This window comes from Vidua chalybeata, chromosome 8 (genome assembly GCF_026979565.1).
Source record: "Vidua chalybeata isolate OUT-0048 chromosome 8, bVidCha1 merged haplotype, whole genome shotgun sequence".
Taxonomy (NCBI): Eukaryota; Metazoa; Chordata; class Aves; order Passeriformes; family Viduidae; genus Vidua; species Vidua chalybeata.
Genome location: NC_071537.1, coordinates 26,575,123 through 26,596,888, shown reverse-complemented (window position 1 = coordinate 26,596,888; position 21,766 = coordinate 26,575,123). Strand labels below are relative to the sequence as shown.

At 40.2% G+C, this 21,766-nt stretch overlaps 1 protein-coding gene across 5 annotated transcripts in view; it reads left to right on the top strand.

The window, feature by feature from the left end:
• OGDHL (oxoglutarate dehydrogenase L) overlaps nt 1–12,792 on the top strand; it is a 47,670-nt gene extending 34,878 nt beyond the window's left edge. For all 5 annotated transcript variants that reach the window (XM_053949345.1, XM_053949344.1, XM_053949342.1 and 2 more), the window contains 7 exons: nt 3,390–3,568; nt 7,199–7,270; nt 8,090–8,215; nt 8,835–8,907; nt 10,926–11,089; nt 11,642–11,796; nt 12,543–12,792. In XM_053949345.1, the coding sequence (XP_053805320.1) occupies nt 3,390–3,568; nt 7,199–7,270; nt 8,090–8,215; nt 8,835–8,907; nt 10,926–11,089; nt 11,642–11,796; nt 12,543–12,666 (893 nt within the window). In that variant the 3' untranslated portion in view covers nt 12,667–12,792. The remainder of the gene's footprint in view (nt 1–3,389; nt 3,569–7,198; nt 7,271–8,089; nt 8,216–8,834; nt 8,908–10,925; nt 11,090–11,641; nt 11,797–12,542) is intronic.
• The last annotated feature ends 8,974 nt before the right edge of the window (nt 12,793–21,766 follow it).

The following is a 21,766-nucleotide window of genomic DNA, read 5'->3' as shown; positions in this document are numbered from 1 at the left end:
TTTTTTTTGCAATACATACTTAGGATGAAATATGTAGTACTACTGCTCAGTCAGAACAATGTATTTTTAATGTTGGGGGTAGCAAATACAAATACCTGTCAGAAATTGTGTTAGGAACCAGGATATACTGTAGTAATCAATGACATCTGCATGGAGTTCTGGGAAGGCATCAGTCTCCCTGTTTAATAGAGTCAGCCACCAGATGGGTACTAGCTTCACTTTGTCCTGAGCTGTGTTTGGGTTTGTGAAAGGATGTATGCACTACCCCCTCTGTAGTCCCTGTGCTTAGAATTTCTGTTAAAGATAGCAAAAATCTGTCTTTGAACCTTTCTTTATTCTGACATAAAATCCTTGTACTGACAAGCCCTTTTAACCATTTGTTAACGTTCATGCCCTAAGTCACTTTAAAATCATATTGAATTAAGTTATGGCTGTAGCCTTACATTAATTGAAAAACAGCTGTTCTTATGACAATCATGGAAATGCTGTGGGGAAAAACACAGCACAGTATGCTGTGTAAGCTGCCACTTTGCTTGACAACACTTCTTTCTGTGCCAGAGTGACAGAAGAACACTGAGGGAGCACAGCAGGCACTGGACTAAAAGAAAGCATTTCTGCTAGGTCTGTCATCTAGGGACCATAATGAACTCCAGCAACTGAAACATTAGCTTTGCAGCCTTAATCAAGTGCTGTGTATTTTTCTTGCCTCTGTCTCCTCAGTGTAGAAGTTTACCAAACTGCTGTGCTGTTCCTGGTTCCTGGTTCCCTGTGCCCTGGTGTGTCAAAGAAGAGCTATCAGAATTTATATTTATTTGGTTGGTAACATCACTGAGCCCTGAGCATCTGCCTGCTGTTTGGAGTTGGCTGGTTGCTCTCCAACACCCTTTGGGTGTGCAGATTCCTTACCTGACATTCTTTGAAAGTTGTTTTGCTGCCTGGTTGCCTTGGATTTCCTCACAACTTCGACCTGTTCTCTCTCTGTTTTTAGCTGTGTAAGAGTTAATCCTTTAAACCCACAATATTTGCACAGAATTTTAAAGAAATGTTCAGTTCTTGTTTCTGCAGATGCAAACAATAAAGTTTGCAAAGTCTCTGCTGTAGTTTTTCTTTGTTGGGTTTTTTTTTTTTGTTTTTTTTTTTTTTTTTGTTTTTTTTTTTTTTTTTTATACCTGCTTCCCTGCAGTTCATATCCCATCTCTAGAACAGTGGAGACTTTCTACTTCAGGTCATGTTCCCTGATCTTGACTCTGGTGCCCCAACAATTCCTTTTCAAGAGAACACCTCACCCTCTCCTGGGCTGTTTACCTTGCATCTGTCTAGATCTCTCTTCACCAGCACTTTTTAAAAATTTATTTAGCAGTTTAGATCTTGTTCTTTAAGCAATTTAAGCAATGAAGGTAGTAGTAGTAATTCTTCACAGACTCCTTAGTCTGTCAAGAGTTAAAGCTATTCCACTGCTACAATCACAATTGGAATAGTTTTAATTTAGTAACTCTCATTGCCATTTCCCTGGTGGAAAATGGAGTTGTGGTATACCAAAGATGTGTATACCACAGACATGTGCCATGCAATAGTAGTCTCAGCAACATTATTCTCAAAATACTTATCAGAATGTATAGATTACATGTGGATCTATTTTCCTAGATGTTTTTATAGCTGTCAGAAAGCTTGCAAATGGTATCTGTGTTAAGATCACATTTTTCGATGCAGCTTCACCTAGAACATTTTTACCCTGTAGAGATTAGCGTGAAGTTGTCAACAAGATAGGAAATGAGCAATTATACTCATTTTTCCATGTGAATTTTAGGGGTGATCTTTCATGAAGTAGAATTATGTGTGTGCTGTGACCAAATTTTAAGTATGCACTGAGCTCCATACTCTTTGAAAAGCACTGTTTGATTATTGATAACTCTGATAACTTCAGTTTGTGTTTCTCTAAAAGCTAGATTACCCCACCCTTACAGAGAGCAGCATATGCACAAATAAGTCTTGAACATATTGCATATTTTCTCAACCATGTCACCCAATCAGTAGAAATGGTCTCTTAAAGCTTGTGTAAAATTAGAATGGGATTCAAGCCTATCTAGGGAAATCTATTTTTCAGATACCTTTGGGAATATGATTGAAGGAGTTGTGTAAATTTTTCCCCTGTTTTCATTGTGTTAAGAACCATGCAATTACACAAACGAGGAGGCCAGAGACAGAGGAAAGGCTGTTCAGGCAGTCAGGCCAAAGGCAAGGCCAGAAGAAGTCATTCTCTTTGGTGATGAACTGTCATGGGCACTCACAGACAAAGGGCTGGCTGCCTGAGTCTTTTTTTGGCCTCTAATGTATCAGTTGCCTTTTGGTGGGACCATGAGCATCTGCTGGAGTCATGGATGGACTGTTCAGAGATGAATAGTCCAAAAGCCAAGTGACTCAAAGATTTCTTGCCATGGGGATGGTGAATGAAAAACTGGGTTGGAATTACCAAGGAGTAGACTATGAAGACCCAAAAGTTAGTTGATCTGCTGGGGTAATCTTCAGTGGGAGTACTCCCTTGTTGGAGTTCTGTGTTTGAAACCAGATCATTATATTCTGTGTAGAGCTTCAACATGAAATGTATCTGTCAATTAAATATTTATTCTCTGTGTGTATTGAATCAGTTTTGCCTCAGTCGGAACCTCTACACCCAGAACAATGCTATATAGCTTTTTACTGAGAGCTTTAACCTTTTTGGTTATAATCACTCCAAACTACAGGTGAAGAATCTGAGTACAGATATTCATTCAGCACTTCAGGCTCTGCTATATCAAAGGAAAATATGAACAGAGGTCGGATAATTTAACACTGAAGCAGAAAGCTAAAGGTCCTTAGCTCTGTTTCAGAAGTGATTTTTTTATCCAAGTCCCAGATGTGTTTGCCATGCAGCTGTTATGTTCAAATTTTTTGGAAGATCTGAAGACTAGGATCATGTCTGTAGACTGAAAATTGATGTCACCAGTAATCTTCTTTATCATCTGCGTATGAGAGGAGGAAAGAAAGACAATGTTGTGTAGGGCTCTGGAAATATTAAAATTAATAAATAACTCTTTTAATTGGGCTGTAAATGCATTTTTACAGGAGAAGATAGCAGTGAGCTCTTAGGGAAATATACTAAAGTTGGAGCAGAGGGAGGGAGTGTAATTTGTTTAACAACTCCTATGATATTGAAGTGTTTGAAGAAAAGTTTGAAGGATTGAAGTCAGGCTTGGAAATGGTACTATTGAGAACTGCGTGATTTATAATGGGGCTCCAAAAATCCAGTTCATGCTGTAATTTTGGGTTTATTTTTAATTTTTAGTGAGGAATGCACAGAATTTTCAGGACATCTGTTTTTTTTCTATTTCTCCTACTTGTTTGCTTGTCAGGTTTTGAGCTTGGCTTCGCTATGGCGAGTCCCAATGCCCTGGTGTGCTGGGAAGCCCAGTTTGGGGACTTCCACAACACGGCTCAGTGTATAATCGACCAGTTCATCAGCTCCGGCCAGGCCAAGTGGGTTCGGCACAACGGGATCGTCCTGCTCCTGCCACACGGGATGGAAGGAATGGTGAGCACTGGCTGGCACATGCCAGAGGGGAGTGCTGGCTGCAGTGCCTTCTCTGCAGCTGGAAAAGCCAAAGGTGGCTTGGGGATCCAGTGGTGATAGGAGCCCAGGGGAGGAAGGCACTGTTAAGCATGTGGGGCTGCCTCAGTGTTATGAGAAGAATGCAGATAGATTGACAGGTGAAACCCAAAAAACCCTGAGAAATATTTCTGAGCTTTTAGCTTTGTGTCCTTCTTAGTGGCATGTACCACTTCCCCCCATTTTTTTCCTTTTTTTTTTCCCTCTCTTTTTTAGTATCTTTCCCTAAGACACTGCCTTCTTTCCCCAGAAAGCTGCATTCTCAGTGTACAATAAGAAAAAAATCATGTCTGAGAGTGCTTGCTTGGTTTTATTTTGCATAAAGTATATCTCTGTAAACTCTGCACTAAATTTTCTTACTATGAAACTATATAAAACAACTTTAAAACATCTTTAAAAATAATTGACCTTGGTTAATTTTGATACAATAAGAAATCTCCCTCTTTCTGGAAAGGAAAATGTTTCTACTAGCTGTTGACTGTCCTTTCTTTGGTGGCTAGTAGGAGGAACTAGGCAATGTCTTAGAGGGAAAGGGCATGGGCACACCCAATGTGTAAAGTTACATGAAGTTCATCTCAGCAGTGGAATTGTTCTTCAAATATTTTAAATTATTTTTAAGATTATATGAACATCATGTCAGGCAAGGTTAATTTTCTCCTTTTCAAATACATTAACCTTCATGAATTGTTGCATGTATGTTTCTAGTTTTCTGTTTAAAAAAGCATAGTTTGTGCCACAGTGGCAATCTCCATCTATATAAATGCTTTAGACCTTTTCACCGCAAACTGTGTAATTTCTATTCTCACAAACAATTTAGTTTATTTCCATTCAATTATGATCCTGTCCTGATACACTGGGGTGCATTCATATCTTATGAATGGCTTTCCATATCCATTGTGCTTAAAGAATAACGGGTCTGATGCTGTTCACAAGGGTTTTGATAAATTAATTTTTTTAACTGTATCCTGAGGGGACAACCTGAATGAGCCCCTCAGTAGGAGGTGTGGTCCTCTGCAGGGAAGCACTCGGCTTAAGGGGCTGGTTCTCTGCTACTTAGAATACATTTAATCTTTCTTTTCCCATAGCCACTTGGCAGAGAAGATTTGTACAGGTCTTCTGAAACATGCTTATTTTGCTACTAGTGTCAGCTGCTTTTGGAATATTTAAGAATCCCACCAGGCTGCTGAAATATTTTTATCTTCCCAGAGGACCTTTTCGTTACAGGAAGACTAGTCTTCCTATAACTACAGTGTTGGGGACAAGATGATTTGGGGAAGGATTCTTAATGGGATATGGATCCCTTCACCTCTAGGTCATGCATTCACAGGCAGGTTGGCTGTGATTGAAGGACTCTGCAGCCTAATGGCTCCTTGGGGACTCATCTGAGAGTAGCTAATGGATTCAGTATAGGTCTCACTGGATAGGTGGTCACAGTAGAGATAAACCCTACCCCATCCCACGCAGTGGTTGCTGGCAGTCTGATTGGTGGTGTCAGCACAGAAACCAAAGATGGATGTGAACACTGGGGCTCTGGACTGAGGTTGTTGCTGGGGCAGTGTGTGAGTAATGGGAAAGCCTCACCTGCCTCTCCTGTAATTGTTTGCTGGTAACATCTCTGTTCCCAGTGTACTGACTGCAGTGTGCTTGTGAAGCACTGGGTTTTGTGCTGTGTGTGCCATGCTTAGCGCAGGATTTGATTTACAGCAAACAGATGTGAACAGCAGAGGTGCTACAATAAACTGGGCCACTACTGTGCACCACAGTTTTGTGCAGCTTTGCTCCTTGCTCTCAAGTCCTTTCCTGTCTGTGACTAGATTATTTGGCACCTCAAAAGTGGAGGCAGAACTCAAAGGAGCAGTGATACAAGGTGCAGTTCTAGGCTGTTTCTGTTATACCTTTGTTGCCAACAGAATGTTTTTTTCCTTTGAATTCCCTTAGTCCATGAAGCAGACTGAATCACGGAGTCATAGAATGTTTTTTGTTGGAAAAGACTGTAAAGATCATCTACTGATCACCATGGCAGGGAGCCTTTCATTAGACCAGGGGCTGCTCAAAGCCTTATCCAAGCTGGCCTTGAACACTTCCAGGGACAGGGCATCTACAACTGCTCAGAGCAACCTGCTCACCACCCTTACAGCAAAGATTTTCTTCCTTGTATCAAAGCTATATTTGCTCTCTTGCAGCATAAAGCCATTCCCCCTTGTCCTATTGCTACCTGACCTTGTGAAAAGTAGCTCTCCAGCTTTCTTGCAGGTCCCCTTTAAGTACTCTAAAGTGCTGTAAAATATTTCCCTGGAACAATCTCTTCCCCAGGCTGAACCATCCTGACTCTCCCAGCCTGTCTTCATAGGGGAGGTGCTCCAGTCCTCAGAGCACCTTTGTGGCCCTCTTATGGATCTGGAATCCTGCACTTGGAATTAGGAAGGATGATGTGTTCAATCAATCTACCAGTTGTCAGAATAATGACTGATTTTGGAGTTCATGTATTAAGATTTCAATAGAGGAAGTTATTATGAGAGCCATATAAAGAAGAAATCTCTTTATGAACATTATTAGCTTAGGAGACATGGAGAGAGTTGAGAGGTGTAATAGTTTGTCTGTGGGTTAAAATACTTAACAGCTATGTGTGAAATTAAAGCCCTTCCTAGGGGCACCTGTCATTTGAACGAGCCAAGGCTGTCAGCAATAGCAATACATAAAAAAGCACGTTGCGTTCTCACGCTCCTCACAGCTTTCTCTTATCCTTTATAAACAGGCACGTGAAAAGGAAAAGCAGCAGATTCTGTGACATTCCTTATTCCTGATAATTTCTGTGGCCAGCATGCATATTTTGCTAATGTAAAATGGAGCTAACAGCATTTGTGCAATTCAAGTAATTGCCATGGGTACTGCTAGTGAGACAGTGGATGGGAGTGTTCAGTAATGACAGAACATAAAATATCTCCTGAGGAGGCAGAAATTAATCATAGGTTAGTCTGGCAGATAATGCGTGTGTGTATTTTGATCCATTTTAGCTAAAGCATTCATCTCAGTATTTGGTCCTGTACTGAACAGTGAACAATAGGAGGACAGATCCTGTGCCTGCTTTTGTTGCTAATACAGCAAAAGTAGTCAGCAGTTAACTTTCTGTTTGTCCTGTTCAGCATGCATGAAGAGTGACTCGCTGCAGTACTCTGAGGCACCCAGTGCTTCTCTTCCTGGCATTCCTCGTGCTCCTGTTTGCTGTGCATTAGCAAGGTGATTGTTGTGCCCACATGGACCACTGCCTTTCCACTAGTCTTCACTGTGCAGCTAGTCTGAGGGTAGAAATCACTTGCAGCTGGTAGAAATGTTGGAAATACATGTGAAACCCAAACTCCTATGAAAACAGAAAATGAGGAATCCTGTCCTGTGGTGTGTCCTCTCTCCCACTGCTGCTGTTGATGCCTTTGGCTGGGGGTCAGTTGTGCAGCTGGTGCAGAAGGGACAGGAGGTACTCATGCAGTGAGTGGTCTAGATTGATGTCTTACTGCTTATTTGGCTCTTTAACATTGTTTTACATGATACCTTTGCCAGGGTCCAGAGCATTCATCAGCCAGGCCTGAGAGGTTTCTGCAGATGAGTAATGATGATTCTGATGCCTATCCAGTAAGTAGTTTTGTCCTTTTCCTGCTTTTCAATCCATGAGATTTTTTTGTTAGTAGCATCCTTTTAGCTTGGTATAGCAGGTTTGGATTTAGCTTCAAATCTTGGTGTAACTTTAACTTGATCCCAGTAAAAGTAATGGAAGTAAGCAGCATTGCTGCTCATTACAAAGCTGAGGTCATATACAGTTAATCTCTGGCAGCATGATCTTTTTATGGCTGTTCCTCAGGGCCAATGATCCCACTTGTTTATACTGCTGTGTGCACTGCAAATAGGTTCTCTAGCCAATTTCTAAAGGAGGTCAAGTGAGACTACCCTGGCTCTTTGCAGTGGAGCTAAATTGTACTGCTAGGAGCATGAAAATAAGCAACTTCTAATTTTGATTGGGTTAAGGCTTTCATAGATTGGTCATTCACTTCTACAGATAAAGTGCACAGCTCTACAGGATGGGAAAGAGAGTGAGAGCCAAGTGTACATTGAAAAATTGAATTATAGTTTAACATTCTTTCAAAGTGGTTCTATTTTGTTTCTTCCATCTGCTAATGTCCTAGTCCTCCTCAGTCTTCTTCCTGGACTTCCCATATTTTCTGAATTAATGGAAACTTTTCATGCTTATTTGCATAAATTTTTAGGAAGAAGTAGAAACAGAAAGGTATGATTTGTAGGGATGCTTCCCTAGCCAATAAAACAATCTCAGCTGAGAGCTGCTAAATAATTTTTTTGAGGAAAGGAGTTGCTGAGAGTCAGAAATAGAAGGATGGTTTTCAAGCCTTTTATCTGATCTTTGAGACATTTTTCTATTGCCTTTAATGTTTCTCTCAGGAGTTCACTGAGCAGTTTGAAGTTTCCCAGCTGTATGAATGCAACTGGATTGTGGTGAATTGTTCAACTCCAGCCAATTACTTTCATGTCCTCCGAAGGCAGATCTTGCTGCCATTCAGAAAGCCGGTAAGGTCACCTTAATGGACTTGATTATTCCAGGTAAATTAGCCCTCAAACAAGGAATGGCCTTTGTATATGACACACTGCTGAAAAAAATGAGGATTGCTGGTGAAAAACCCTAACTGAACATGGGTTGAAGTTGCTAGTATGATGGAAAGAATCTCTGATTCTTCAGCTCTGATTTACTATGGCTCTAAAGCTTGATTTTCAGCTTTGCTTCCATCTGGCTATGCAGATCTTCAGATGAGCCTGTCAAGATATTAGTGATGTAGCTTAGAGGTTGCAGAACTGTCATCTGCATGTCTAATTGCTGGAACTTCAAAGACCCAAGATACAACTGTTGAATGTTTTATTGGTTCATAGCCTGTGATTTGATTTTGTTGTCAAAAAAAAAAGTATAAGCAGTGAGGTTTGAGAACCTGTAAAAGGAGTAGGCTACCTAAATCTTCTGAACAATTTTGAAACTTTCATGGCTTTCAAAACAAGAAAAAAATAATTTACTGTGTTTGCTATCATACTAATTTATTCTATATCATACTCAGTTTGTGGTTTTTGTGTTACAAATATTGCATGTGTAATGAAGATAAAGCAGCTCCCGACTCTTGGAAAAATTCCTGTCTTACAGCTGATTGTTTTGACACCGAAGTCACTGCTGAGGCATCCAGAAGCTAAATCCAGTTTTGATGAAATGGTGTCTGGTAGGTCACCTCAAAGTATTGTGGGGAAATAATTAGCTATACCAAGTTGCATGTCAGACTGTGAAGAACAGAATCTGCTCTGCAAAGTTTGTCTTTTCTGTTGGCATAATTCCTGTGGAGCTTCCAGAGTGAGAGGTAGCAGGGACTTTTGCTGAAAAAATTGCTTTCACATATAGATTCTTAATTTTAACAGGTTTATCTTGAAACCTTAACCCTTAATGGTAAGTGCATTCCCATTTCTGCAGGGAGTTTCCCCTCAAGAGGCTACTATATCCCTCTGCTCTTTTTCTCTTCATATAAAAATGTAGTTGTTCTTTGTACTGCCCATGCCTCCTGACCCCATGACTGAGGGATGGGTTGTACCCATTTGGAAGAATAATGTGCCCAGTTCTTGTTACAGTGCTTGGTTTGGGGCTGCTGTGTCACACCAGTGATCTAAAGTGAGATCAGTGAGTTCAGAGCTGTTGTTGACATGCCATCAGCACCAAGAGGTACACAGTGACTGCAGGGGGAATACCAAACACTGCAGTGGTTTTCTCCTACCTTGCACTGGTTAGACTGTGTTGGAGTGGTATCAGGAAATGCAGTGGCATGTAATGAGTGAGGGATTAAAGTGACTGTTCAGAGTGAGAATGTGGTGTGCTGGTCTATCTCCAGTTCCAGTGAGGGTCTTGACTGCTCTCAGAAGAGAGCAACTGCTCAGTTTTTTAAAAGAAACTCACACTGTATAAGTGTACTTAAATATTGTATTATCTTATTTTTCTAAGTGTGTAAAATTTGCTTCTCAAGCAAAGGCATTTGCTGTTTTTAGTACTGTTTAAAAGCTCTGTAGAATGGGTCAGATTAGAAATTCTGTAGGCTTTGGGATTTGTCACTTTGTCTTGGGAGTCCCCTCTACTTCAGGCTAACCTCAGTAGTGGCCAAACTCCAAATTAACATTGAGTTTTGGCATACTTTCATGTTTTTGCTGAAGAGGACAGCAGGTAATAAAGTGTTTCTGACTCTCAGCTAACCCTTTTTGCTCTGCTTTTAATAGAAAGCTCAGAGAGAGGAAGATTGACTCCAGCTGACCCAATGAAGCACAGATTCAGTCTTTTTTAATGATGAATTCTGCTGTTCAGTGAGACAAGATAATTCTGACATAAATCAGTTCTTCTTTGATATGTTTGTGCTGTTGCTTTCCTTCCCCAAGATAAATGATTTGAACAGGAGCTTATTCTGATAAGTGAGTGTGCTGATTCAGAATAGGGATCGAGCTGCTGTCTGCTACCCTGCAGTTGTTTAATGTGGAAATAATTCTACTCAATCATATACGAGAGCAAAGAAAAGGATCTTTTAGACCATCAAGTCCTTCTTCCAGTATCCCAAGCAAACTGTACTCCTGGGAGGTGGTAGCAGTGAAGATATGCATCTGAAACTGTACTTGTACATTAGCATTTATACATATGGCTCAGCTCTGTGCTAATTCTTGCTTTGGCTATTGCTGTTTTAGCTCTCAAACAGAGGTTTAAATCAAATATACAGCAGTAATGTGTGTGCTTGGGTTAATACTTCTGCAGCTGCCCAATTTAATGTGTTTTGTTTTTATAGAATATTCTGAAATTTGTAAAGCTGTATGAAAGTTACATGGTTGAAATAATCTTGGAAAGAAGAAAGAGAGTGGTTCAGGTGATTCTCTGAAAAAAGCCCCAAACTGGAAGCAAAGTTGAGCTGTCTAATAAATTTAAAAGTAAAGATGTAATACAGAGCACAAAGCTGAAAAACAGTCTACTGTTGATATGATTCTGCCTATGAAATATGGTGAAAGACTGGATTATTAACAGTCTTTTAACTTCTTGAAACAGAACTGCTGAAAGTCACTTTAGCCAAGTTACCAGTCTGAAAAGTAGGACCAGACAGGCAGGAGAACCCTTTGATCACTGCAGCCTGCTGCTTGGACTAAAGGACAATTTCTTGGGCTGCTTTATTGAAATGTCAGGTCCACTGAGGACACTTTTTCTAATTTGTGCTCCAACTAGGTACCACTTTCCAACGTGTGATTCCTGAGAATGGGCCAGCAGCTCAGGCACCACATGAGGTCAAGCGAGTGATTTTCTGCACAGGAAAAGTCTACTATGACCTTGTGAAAGAGAGAAAGAACCAAGACCTGGAGAAACAAGTAGCTATAACTAGACTTGAACAGGTGAGTTCCCTGATCTCAGAAGACAGGGTGATAGGGGTTCTTGTGCTTTTAAATAGACACCTCTCCTAGAATGGATAACAATAACATTTTTCTAGCACTTAGCATCTTACAGGGCATATTCTAATCCTTCGTGGCCTTGTGGAGAAGGAACACATCAATAGCATACTGGACAATGAGATCCAGAAAACTTGATGACTTTTCCAGAACAACATAACAAAGTGAGGATTTCAATATGATAGCACCTTAAATTTGTATATGCAGTCTGCTAGGTTTAAATGTTGTGAATAGTGCACTTGAAGCTATATTGTGTGTCATTCATTGATTAAAGACATGCTACAGCTACTTCACTAAAAAAGCTGTAGGAGTGCAGGTGGTCTGGACTACGACCTACTTCTGTTCATACTAATACAACTATAAAATACTTGTGTATTCATTTCTGAGCATTAAATCAATTAGAGAAACATGAGTCACTCTCCATGGAAAAGTAATGACTCACCATGGGCTAATACCACATAAGAGAAAGCCTTGACAATTATTATCCTCCTTTTCCAGATCTCACCATTCCCCTTTGACTTGCTGAAAGAAGAACTTGATAAGTATCCAACTGCTGATCTAGTCTGGTGTCAGGAGGAGCACAAAAACAGTGGATATTATGATTATGTCAGACCTCGTTTCCGCACTATTGTGAACCGCACTCGACCCATCTGGTATGAGACTTTAAACAACTGCTTTGTCTCCTGGGCTGATTTGTTTGCTTTTAAATTTGGTTGGGGTTGTTTTCAGGTATTTATGGGTAAGTCAGGTTCTTCACAAATCAAAACCTCTGAGTCTGGGTTCTTAGGTGAAGGAGGGAAAAATCTAGACTACTGTTCCTCAAATACAACATACACATATTGCACCTTCTTGTAGATCTAAAAGTAGATTAGTAGCAACTAGGTCTGTGTTTATTAAAGCCCTTCCTAGGGGCACCTGTCATTTGAACGAGCCAAGGCTGTCAGCAATAGCAATACATAAAAAAGCACGTTGCATTCTCATTCGCACTTAGCACAGCACTTTAGTTCTCTTATGTCTAAGATTCTGTCATTTTAAGAATTTCATTCCAGATGTTAGGTTTCTGCAGAAACAGCTGTTGTAAGAGCTCAGTCTAGGCACCTTTGCATTTATTTTAGATGATTGACTCTCAGATCTGCCCATGCAGCTGTCAAAGGAATGAGAGTCTTCATTGCCAAAAGCAAGTTACCTAATTATGAGGCAGTGTACCTGGCTGCCCTGGGAGGAATGGGGAGAAGACACAGCTTAACAATGATGAGAGGAAAGCTGACCAGAAGGTATAACTTGGTACAACTTAGATTGATTTTTATTTTAAAAAGATTGATGACCTGCCAAGCTGACTTGAATGCATTAAACAGCATGTTCTCATGCTTGTTATTGTCCAATTCTTTTTGTCATGAAGGTATGTTGGCCGAGAGCCTGCTGCTGCAGCTGCCACAGGCAACAAGAACATGCACCTGGTGTCTCTCAGAAGGTTCTTGGATACAGCTTTCAACCTGGAGGCCTTTGAGGGAAAGACATTCTAACTGCAGGGCCCCGACCTGTCTGACTAGTAGTCTCTCAAAACACTGCATCCAAAAGGAAAGTGGGGAGAATACTGGGAAATATGTATTTTTGCTTTACCAAATAAAAGGATCCAGCAGCTGACTTCATTAGTCTGTACCTTGCTTCCCAGTTTATAAGGAAAAAAAAAAATCCAGCTTACCTTCCACCATTTTTTTTGTCACTTGTCTATTTAAATTGGGACCTCTTTGACACAAGAAGCTTCTCCTATCCCAAGATGCAATGTGTGCTTGGTGAGGCTCATATCTCAGTCTGTGGGCACTGTCTAATTACTGTAAATAAGTAGAGCAGGCATGGACAGCACCATAGTTATGCACACAAGGAAAAGAACTTACTTATTTCTGTCTATATATCAGAGAAGAGCAATGAAACTGAAAAGCAGAGTTGGTAAATGACTTTGGTAGAGAAATGTACCAGCTGTATTTGTTGGAAGGAGATGGTGAGGTAACCTGGAGATGTGAGGAGGAGGCTGGAAACAGGGAGTCACATTACAAAGTTGTTCAACTGGGGGTAACAGTAAGTAGTGTGAACCACTTAGATATGAGGTCAAGAAGGGCAGAAGTAAAAAGGACCAAGAAAAGGTTGTTTGGGGATACTTGAAGAGGCAAGGAGTGTACATGAGACCACAGCTGACAGAGCAGTGGGTGATCACCAGGAGAATTCAGCATCAAATGACTTCAAAAATAAGAGGTGCTCCCGCTCCCTGGGCTTCTTGTCTCATCAAAATAAAAAGCTGTAATTAAAAGCTTTAGCTATGATCAGGTACTACATACCCAGGCCAGGTTTCCAAAAAGGCCTGTGTGTCTTGTATTGTCCTTTTATTTGGCTTGGATACACTGTGATGGTGAAGAAACGAAGAAACAATTCTTCTGTCAGAGCAAAGAATTGACGTGGTAAGGTACTTACCATGGAATCCAGAACTGAACTTAGTCTAATGTTTGTGAAACTCTGTAGCATCCTTTTAAATCAGGCTGGTTGCCCTGGGCTTTTTTGTCTCAATGGAGCATTTAAGCTAATTCAGTCTTTGAAAACCTAATAAACTTGGAAAGTGCTGCAGTTGACAGCCACAAATGTTGTTTCCTATCCCCTTCTATAGCTCAAAACATTAAGCTGATAGACAGTAACCATCACCCAAAGTATTTTAATGCTTTTATGAATGCTTGTTTCTGTAGCAAGAATTGAGTGCAGCTAAATATTGCTGGCTCTGTTTATTGTATTCTCAGTTTGCATAAGGGAGTCGGTGCTGCATGAAATATGATAAATGCACTTTTGCCACAGTATACGCAGAGGTAGAAAACAAAATTAACATAGAAATATAAACAGTCAATGACAGATTTTCACTCTCATTGTGTATCATAGATTGTGGCATAATAGTTGCATAAAAATTCCATCAAAGATGCAAAAAAACCAATAAAATAAAAGTACATAAGAAGAAAATTCTCTGTTATGGTTGTTCTTTTTGAAAATTTCTCCTTTGAGTGGGGACATTAACATCCTATTTGTAAAAGTGCTAGGATAGCTTATTTTTCTGTTTTCTATTTGTTTCTTCAATGTTGGCTTATTTAAACATAGAAGCAGTGAGGTAGACAACATTTGGACTAGCCAAAGATAATTATTCAAAACCATTGAATCAAAATTGACAATAACATTGATGTTATATTAACACATTTTGGTTTATTATTTGCTAATTTTTTTGAAATAACATATTAATGCATTTTTATTTCAATGACAGATTTTAAAATACTGGAACTAGACTGGAATTAACATCTCTAATTTCTAAACATTGTAAATCATTTCTCTAAACATGCTGTGTCTTCAGCTTTGAAGTGGTATATGATTAAAAGATTCATCTTTGTATAATGTTTGACAAGGACTGAAGTATTGTATAGACCTCTTGTGAAAAAAGTTGGCACTGAAATTCAAATGACAGCTTTGCAATTTGGAAGAAACAGCAAATGTGAGAATGAGTTGACTTCATCTACTTGGGGACACACCATACTGTGCAGCAGCAAGACTTGCTAAGATAATCAGTTTCTGTCACTGTTCTTCATTCCTGACAGCAGGAGTGTGCTTGATAGAAACCTTTGCTCTGCCCATGGTACAGTCAGAGTCTGTGCTAGAGCAGAGGAGGAACCTGTTCTCCAGAAGAGAAACCATTCTGTTTGTTCCAGGAGGTAAAGATTAATGTAGGAGACTAGACAAAAACCAGGAATGTGTGTGCATTGTTTGAACTGAGTAGATGAAAGTGTGTGCCTTGGGGGGTGTTGTCTGTTTCTTTTCTTTGTTTTGTTTTAAGTATTCCTTGCTAGACTCTCTGGCTGCTGTTCCAAGAGCTCTGGGTAGTTCTTACCTGGGTACACAACCAGCAGATGTGCTGCCTCTGATACAGAGCTGGGAATACTCACTGCTGCTAAGAATAACAATGAAAAAATGAAAGCTTGGGAACCTCTACTCTGTGTTTTCACACATGCATATATATGTATATGTGTGTATATATATATATATCTTATTTTAATTGCTGTTGGCATAGATGACGTTGAACATTGTTTAAAACATGAAAGAGGCACACTCAATACTCACATAAAGCCAGAATGGCTGCAGAAGCAGATAGAATAGATTTGTAAAGTGAACAAGTCTGGTCAAAGATGGAAGAAGAAAGTCCACTGTTGTCTCATATTGGTTCAGTGAATTCAGAATGTTTTGATTTTCCAGGCAGCTCCTCAGGTTGGTGCTGGGCCCTGGGATGTGATGAGGGGCGTCAGGGCCCCTGCCAGGCTAACGAGCAGCCCAGGGCAGCTGGGGATAATTACTGCCAATGGGACTGGCCTGTGTGCTGTGGGGCTTGAAGCCCAGGCTGTGGTCACAGCTGGCCCATCTCTCTCTAATTTGCTGTCCTGCCCTAAAAACCTCAAGCATTTTACCTTGTTTTCCCAGAATGGAGGGCTGTGGCTGTGCCCTGTGCGGTGTTGCCACCGTTTCTGCAGTAAGAAGGAGTTATGGAGTCAAGGTGGGGGGAACAAGGCCAAGGATGGCTGCTGGGAAAGGCTCGGGAGGGAGAAGTGGCCTCAGGCTCCCAGATATTGGACTATGGGCAGGTAAGAGACTGGGAACTGGGTGGGGATGTGTTGTCCTTCCCCTGGGGTGAAGGGAACGCTGAATTATTGTCAGAGCTGCTGAGGACTGTCAGGCCTGGAGTAAAGAACACGGCATGCTGGGGATCTCTGGGGTGAGCCACTGGCGAAAGCTGCTCGGGCTGTAAAATGCTGCCGCTTGCAGTGTGAGTGCAGTGAGGCTGGCTTGGGAAAAGTAAGGGGACCTGTCAGTGGTAAAGAAATGCATTTTGTTCTTTTTGCAAAAAAAAACACCCCAAACACTTAAAAATTAATTCTTCTTTCGTGGGGAGAGATATAGAATAACCTGGATTTTTCCAGGCTGCAGCCATCATCCCCAGGTGAGACCTGCTGAGGTGACAGACACTGAACCTCTACTTCTCCCTCTTTCCATGTCCTGTGGACAAAATTGCAGGTCTTGGAGATTTTGTCAGTACCTGTCACACAACCTTTTGTGCTGATGATCATTTTAGAAACCAAAAAAACCCTTGTAGATGTGGGTAATTTTGCATATATCTTTCTGCCCTTCTTCCTGAATAGTAAAGTTACCGAGTAACTACAATATGGCATTCAAGATTCCTATTAGGTCTGATTAAAAAAATATATATATAGTGTGTTTTTTTTTTTTTTTTGTCTTTGCTCCTTTTGACTGTTGAGTAGTTCTGCAAAGTCCAAACATGTAGCAATAGAAGTCTTGATTTCATGGACTCTACTGATTAAAAAGATAATTGAAAGTTTTTCTTCATGTTTATACAGAATAAGGACAGAGATTAAATGAGTACGTTTTCTTAATCATTGGTGTAAGATATCAGGGAACAGCATGCAGTCTAAAATAGAAATTCAGCACACTTGCTGGAAGGAAACAGATTAATATTTTTTCTTTTCTAATTTGTGTTTTTTAACATTGAAACCATGTCTGGTTTTAGATACCTCTTAACAGTTACTTCAGGTTTTTTTAATGCCTTATTTAAAATATCGCCTATTATCCAAAAGGCATAAAAGAACAAAAGGAGTAATTATGCAGGAAAAATAATATTTTAGAGAATTATTAGCTTTGAAAATATTTCATGGATTTCCTCAAAGTTTTCAATTATTAATAAGTGCACCAGGCAGTTCCTTTGTGATACTTAAGTGATTCAGTCATTAGCGGCAAATGGAAATCTAATTTGTTTAGAGGGGAAAACAGTTGTAGTCATTGCTAAATATGCTGTGTGAAACCCTGAATTATAATTTCAGAAATCTTTACTTCCTGCTCAATAGCCCATAGATTCACTGATACTCTTACAAAAAGAGCACATAGACACTTTATGCTCGTGTCATGCACAGCCAATGTGAGATTCTCCTCCGCTTCAGGTCAGGGTGCATTCAGCCTGCCACAAGAGGAGGGGGTCTGTGTTAGAGCTCAGCTTGGCTCTCAGTTATTTTCCTTGGGTGGGTAGTAGATTATCCCTATAATGAGTTTTGTACTGGTTTAAGTGACTGCATTTCATTGGAATGTCACCTGCAGTGGAGTAACAGCTATATGCACATAGACTTGGTTGAAGGGCAGTGATGTTTGGTGCTCTCACAGGATTCCCTGTGCACCTGTGATGCTACCTGGGCTGAAGGCAAAAGTGCAGATCAGTGCTAGAAGCTGCCTGAAAACCCACCCGTGCCAAAGAGGAGACCTGGTTCTTCTCTCTGCTGGCCCAAAATGACCTTGCCTGGGCTGTGAGGTCAGTTCTGCAGTGATGCCCTGGGTAGTTTTGCTGGGGTTCCCACTAAAGCTCCCCTATTTGGAGTGAGTCAGTTCCACAGGAGAGGCTGGGAAGTAAATGTGAGCAGGCACTGTGTGCTGGCCAAGACTTTGCAAGGGTAAAGTTAATTAGTAAAAGCCAAAAGACATATGAAGGAAGAGTATGTTTCAGATACATTAGAGGAACGATTTTATTTCCCCAAATTAGCTTACCCACTGCTGGGGGGAAAAGAAAGAGGATAAAATGAAATTGTCTAATAGAGAACATGACAAAATGACCATACATAATTTCCCGTGACTAGAAATAAATGTTTAACAAACTGCTCCCAGTAGGCTTGTTAAAGATGAAATATTTATTACTATATGTTAATTACAGGGTTTAAGCAGTACTTAAGTAATTTAAGGGGTTTGGCTTCATCTTGCTTTCAATAATTGTATGTGATTGAATCCTCCTTCATCAGTTGTTCTTTGTGCTACAGCAGTTTGCCCAATGACATCCTTACTTAGTCCATGTTTGCAATGTTGGTTATTTTGTATAGGATGAACAGTGGACAGCTTTCTTTGTGAGTTTCACAGTTCAAGCAAAATCAAATTTCATCAACACTGATGTTTTTGCATGTAAACTGAAACACAGTAACTTGTGAAGTCTAGAAAAATCTTATTACTATGGTAAAGTTGTATGTTACTCTCGGGATACTATTCTCTGACACTACAAATCTGTTTTGGAGAAATGCTTATATGCTTTTTTTAGGCAGCAGTGTGTAAGACAAATAAATACTTAGCATTAAAGTTTTCCTCTTTCCCCTGAACATACCATAAGGTATCTGTAAATCTTTTGCATTTTACATCTTAAAGTACTGGTTTGTGCCAACCCATTTTGCACAAAATTACATTGAATAAATTTTTTGGCTTATCCTGACTTCAAACTGGTGTTGACAAAACTGTCATCTTACAGCTGATGAAGAGCTGAAGCTCTGTGTTGCTTAGGGACTCTTCATTGCAACAACCTACTGCCTATTCAGAAGGAAAGATAAACAGAAATAAAGCAACTTAATCTCCAGTGATTCTAAACGGTTCCTGGTTACACTCTCAGATAATTAACTTCTCCTGTGATGTGCTCATTTAATAGATACCTGGTCATATGTGACCATGTTTATTTAATGTGCTCTGCAATATTTATACCACAATACACCCTTCTCATTATAAACCAGACAGTCTTTAATTTATTTACAGACACATATTCTGAAGCTTTTGCTTAGACAAAACTCTACAGGCTTCAGGAAAATATATCTGAGTGTACATGTCAGTTTATGACTGCTCATAAATAGCTTCTGAAGGGACTGCCAGGAAAAAAAAATGGAATATTTTTCCCTTCTTTTCAGCATTATTCTTCTGATATTTATGTACATTGAAAAATTAGGGACATGCTACATGAAGTGTGATTATTTTTGTTACTTCCATTTTTATTTCATTTTCACTTACCACAAGCTTGAGGTCCCTCATTAGACTCATCAGTAAAATAATATTTGTCATAGTGAGCATAATATTGCACAGCTCAGGAGCTCAATAGATTTATGCAGATTTCAGCTCTGTGGTACCTGTCTCTGTAACAAAGCCCAAAGGGAAGGAGATCTCTGTAGCCACGTTCTGTTCCCCAGAATTAATTCCAAAGCCTACAACAAAGACCACTTGTTTGTGATGTTTCTGGCTGTACTTCATACAGCCTCAGTGGGTCGTTCCTGGGCACATTTGCATAGGCACCTATGTGTGAGCAAATATTTATGTGCCTGAAAAGTGCCTGTGCATTGGTGCAGAGCAACCCTGTCTTTTCTTAAAACTGCCTTGCAAAACTGATCAAAACTGAAAGCTGCAGCAAGCAATGGCTGCATTTCAAATAAATTTTAAATTAGTCATGCATCTTGTCTCTCACTTGAAGGAGCCTATACTGAGGATTACCTTTGTAATTTCCTTCCCATGCACCACTTCCATATCCACAGAAGAGCTCCCAGACCTTTGCAGGTCTCTTTTTCTGCTTGATCAAACTGGTAACCATGAAAGTCTGTATGTCTTGCAGCAATAACTGTACCACTTTTGCATTAGGCGTCTGAAAATTAGTGGCTTGGAAATTAAGTGCCTGCTGTTGTTAATATGATAATGCATGGGATAAACACCTAAAGGCCTCCCTGGTAAGGGAACTGTCCTGTTGCAGTGTATGGCCTGTGCAGCCACTGGGAGTGATGGCCAAGAGCAAAGTCCTATTTGCTGAGAATGAAGAGAGCACATCTGTGGTGTCTTGGATGATGCCAGTTTGCTCCTTTTTAAGTGTGCTCCTTATATGAGGAAGCAGCTTAATCTTTCCCAATATTGTTTCAAACCAAACACCAATTTAATACCTAGATTAGGAACCCAGAAATGCCACAGTCTGTACACAGAGGTCTGAGCTGCTTTGTGGAGGTGTCTCCATCAGTTACAGAGCTAGCCCAGGGCAAGCCAGCTCCTAAACTAAGGTTCATTGAAGTGCCTGCAAATAACTGAGCCAAAGCCAGTCTTTGGAGGTATGTTCTGCAAGGGGAAGTGGACTAGGTGCCACACAACCATGCTGCTATGCAACCCATGCTTGCTACAGTTGTTTTCATATTATTCTAAAATTTATCGAGGTTTTTTTTTTTTTTTTTTCTTGATAGCTAATTAATTTTATATATATTTTCTCTCTCCTTTTGAAGAAGTTACTCGAAAAATTTTCAGATTTTTTGAGCCATTTGCAAAACACAAGGAAATGCACGTGATGGAGCTTAATCATGTTATCAGAGATTGTTACTGTGAAAGGCATAACTCTTTCAGTTATATTGGGTTATTGTGCCATTAGTACTGTTTGACTGCCAACTGTGCAGCAGTGGGGCTCCAATCAACAGGAGTCTGTGAGCCTTTTCCATTGCAAAGAGTGCCAAGGATAGGAGGGAGAGAGGCTCTTAGTGGTACCGTTTTTTCAGTGATTAATAATACTTGAGATCCATTTCAGTGATCAGAAATGTGCCTTAATGAGACAATTAGTCAAACCATAAAAGCTGCACAGCAATTTAGTTGGTGTTACTACTGGAATAATTTGCTGCGACTGCTTTCTTCTTCCTGATTTGACTTTATCACAATAGTCTAGCTGAAAGTTGCTGTAGAGAAGACTTGGAGGCTAAATTCAGTTTTGAATGGCCATGATTATCCATAGGGCAGATAATCCCCTTATAAATGAGGAAAAAAAGTGGATATTTCATTATAAAAAAATTACATGCCTTTGTCCATTTGGCTACTGTAGTGCCTTTCAATATCCAGCTGCCTGCTAGTGCTGTGGCAGCTAACTGCAGGTAGTGTTTGGGGACACGTACCAGACTGTAAAGGGCTACTGCAAAATTGTATTTATTTCTTCCTTCTGTAATAAAAACACAGTAACAGGGCCTGAGTTCTCTATGTGGAGCTATGAGATATTTTTTAGGTGCAGCTGATTTTTTGCCTCGCTCTCACATTTCGGTCATAATATTACTCCAAAGCAAAGTCAGAGCAGTCGTCCTCAACCCATGCTTGTCTTGAAAGCTTGCTGTCTCAAACCTGCAGCTTTGTGTTCCTCAAAGCTTGTTTGTATTTACTCCAGTTAAACATGTTGATTTATTAAGGCCTAATATCTCCCTACAAAACTGCTGTTATTCTGACTTCTGACTTGGAGGTATCTCAGAAATGCGCTCAGAGTGATGGTAAAGAGGGCACCAAATACAGCAAAATTAACCCACCCAACAAAAAAATAACAAACCAAAAAATCTACCCCAAGACTAGTCACAGTAGTGAGCTCATCTGCTTGTTGTGTTTCCAGTGATGTTCACAGCTTCCCATGCTCAAGAGATCTTGGGGAGTTTATTCTGCTATTTTTGGGAGTAAATCCTGCCCAGAACTAGCAGTATTTAAACTAATTTAGTCTAATTAATTTGCATTTACCTAAAAAGCCAATAAACAATTTACTGCCAGGGCAGAAAGTCATTTATTGGCATCCCAGTGATGAATGCAGTAGGTGTGTTTGAGAAAGCCCAGCCTCTGCTGAGAGCTGCACTGGAGCTGCTTTATGGGCAGGACAATCTGCTCAGTAGTGGTAGGGAAGGCCAGGGTGACAGCAAGGTGTGAACAAACTCCCTCTGTCCAGGGCAGGTGCTGCAAACCCAGTTTGCTATCTGTGTGAAT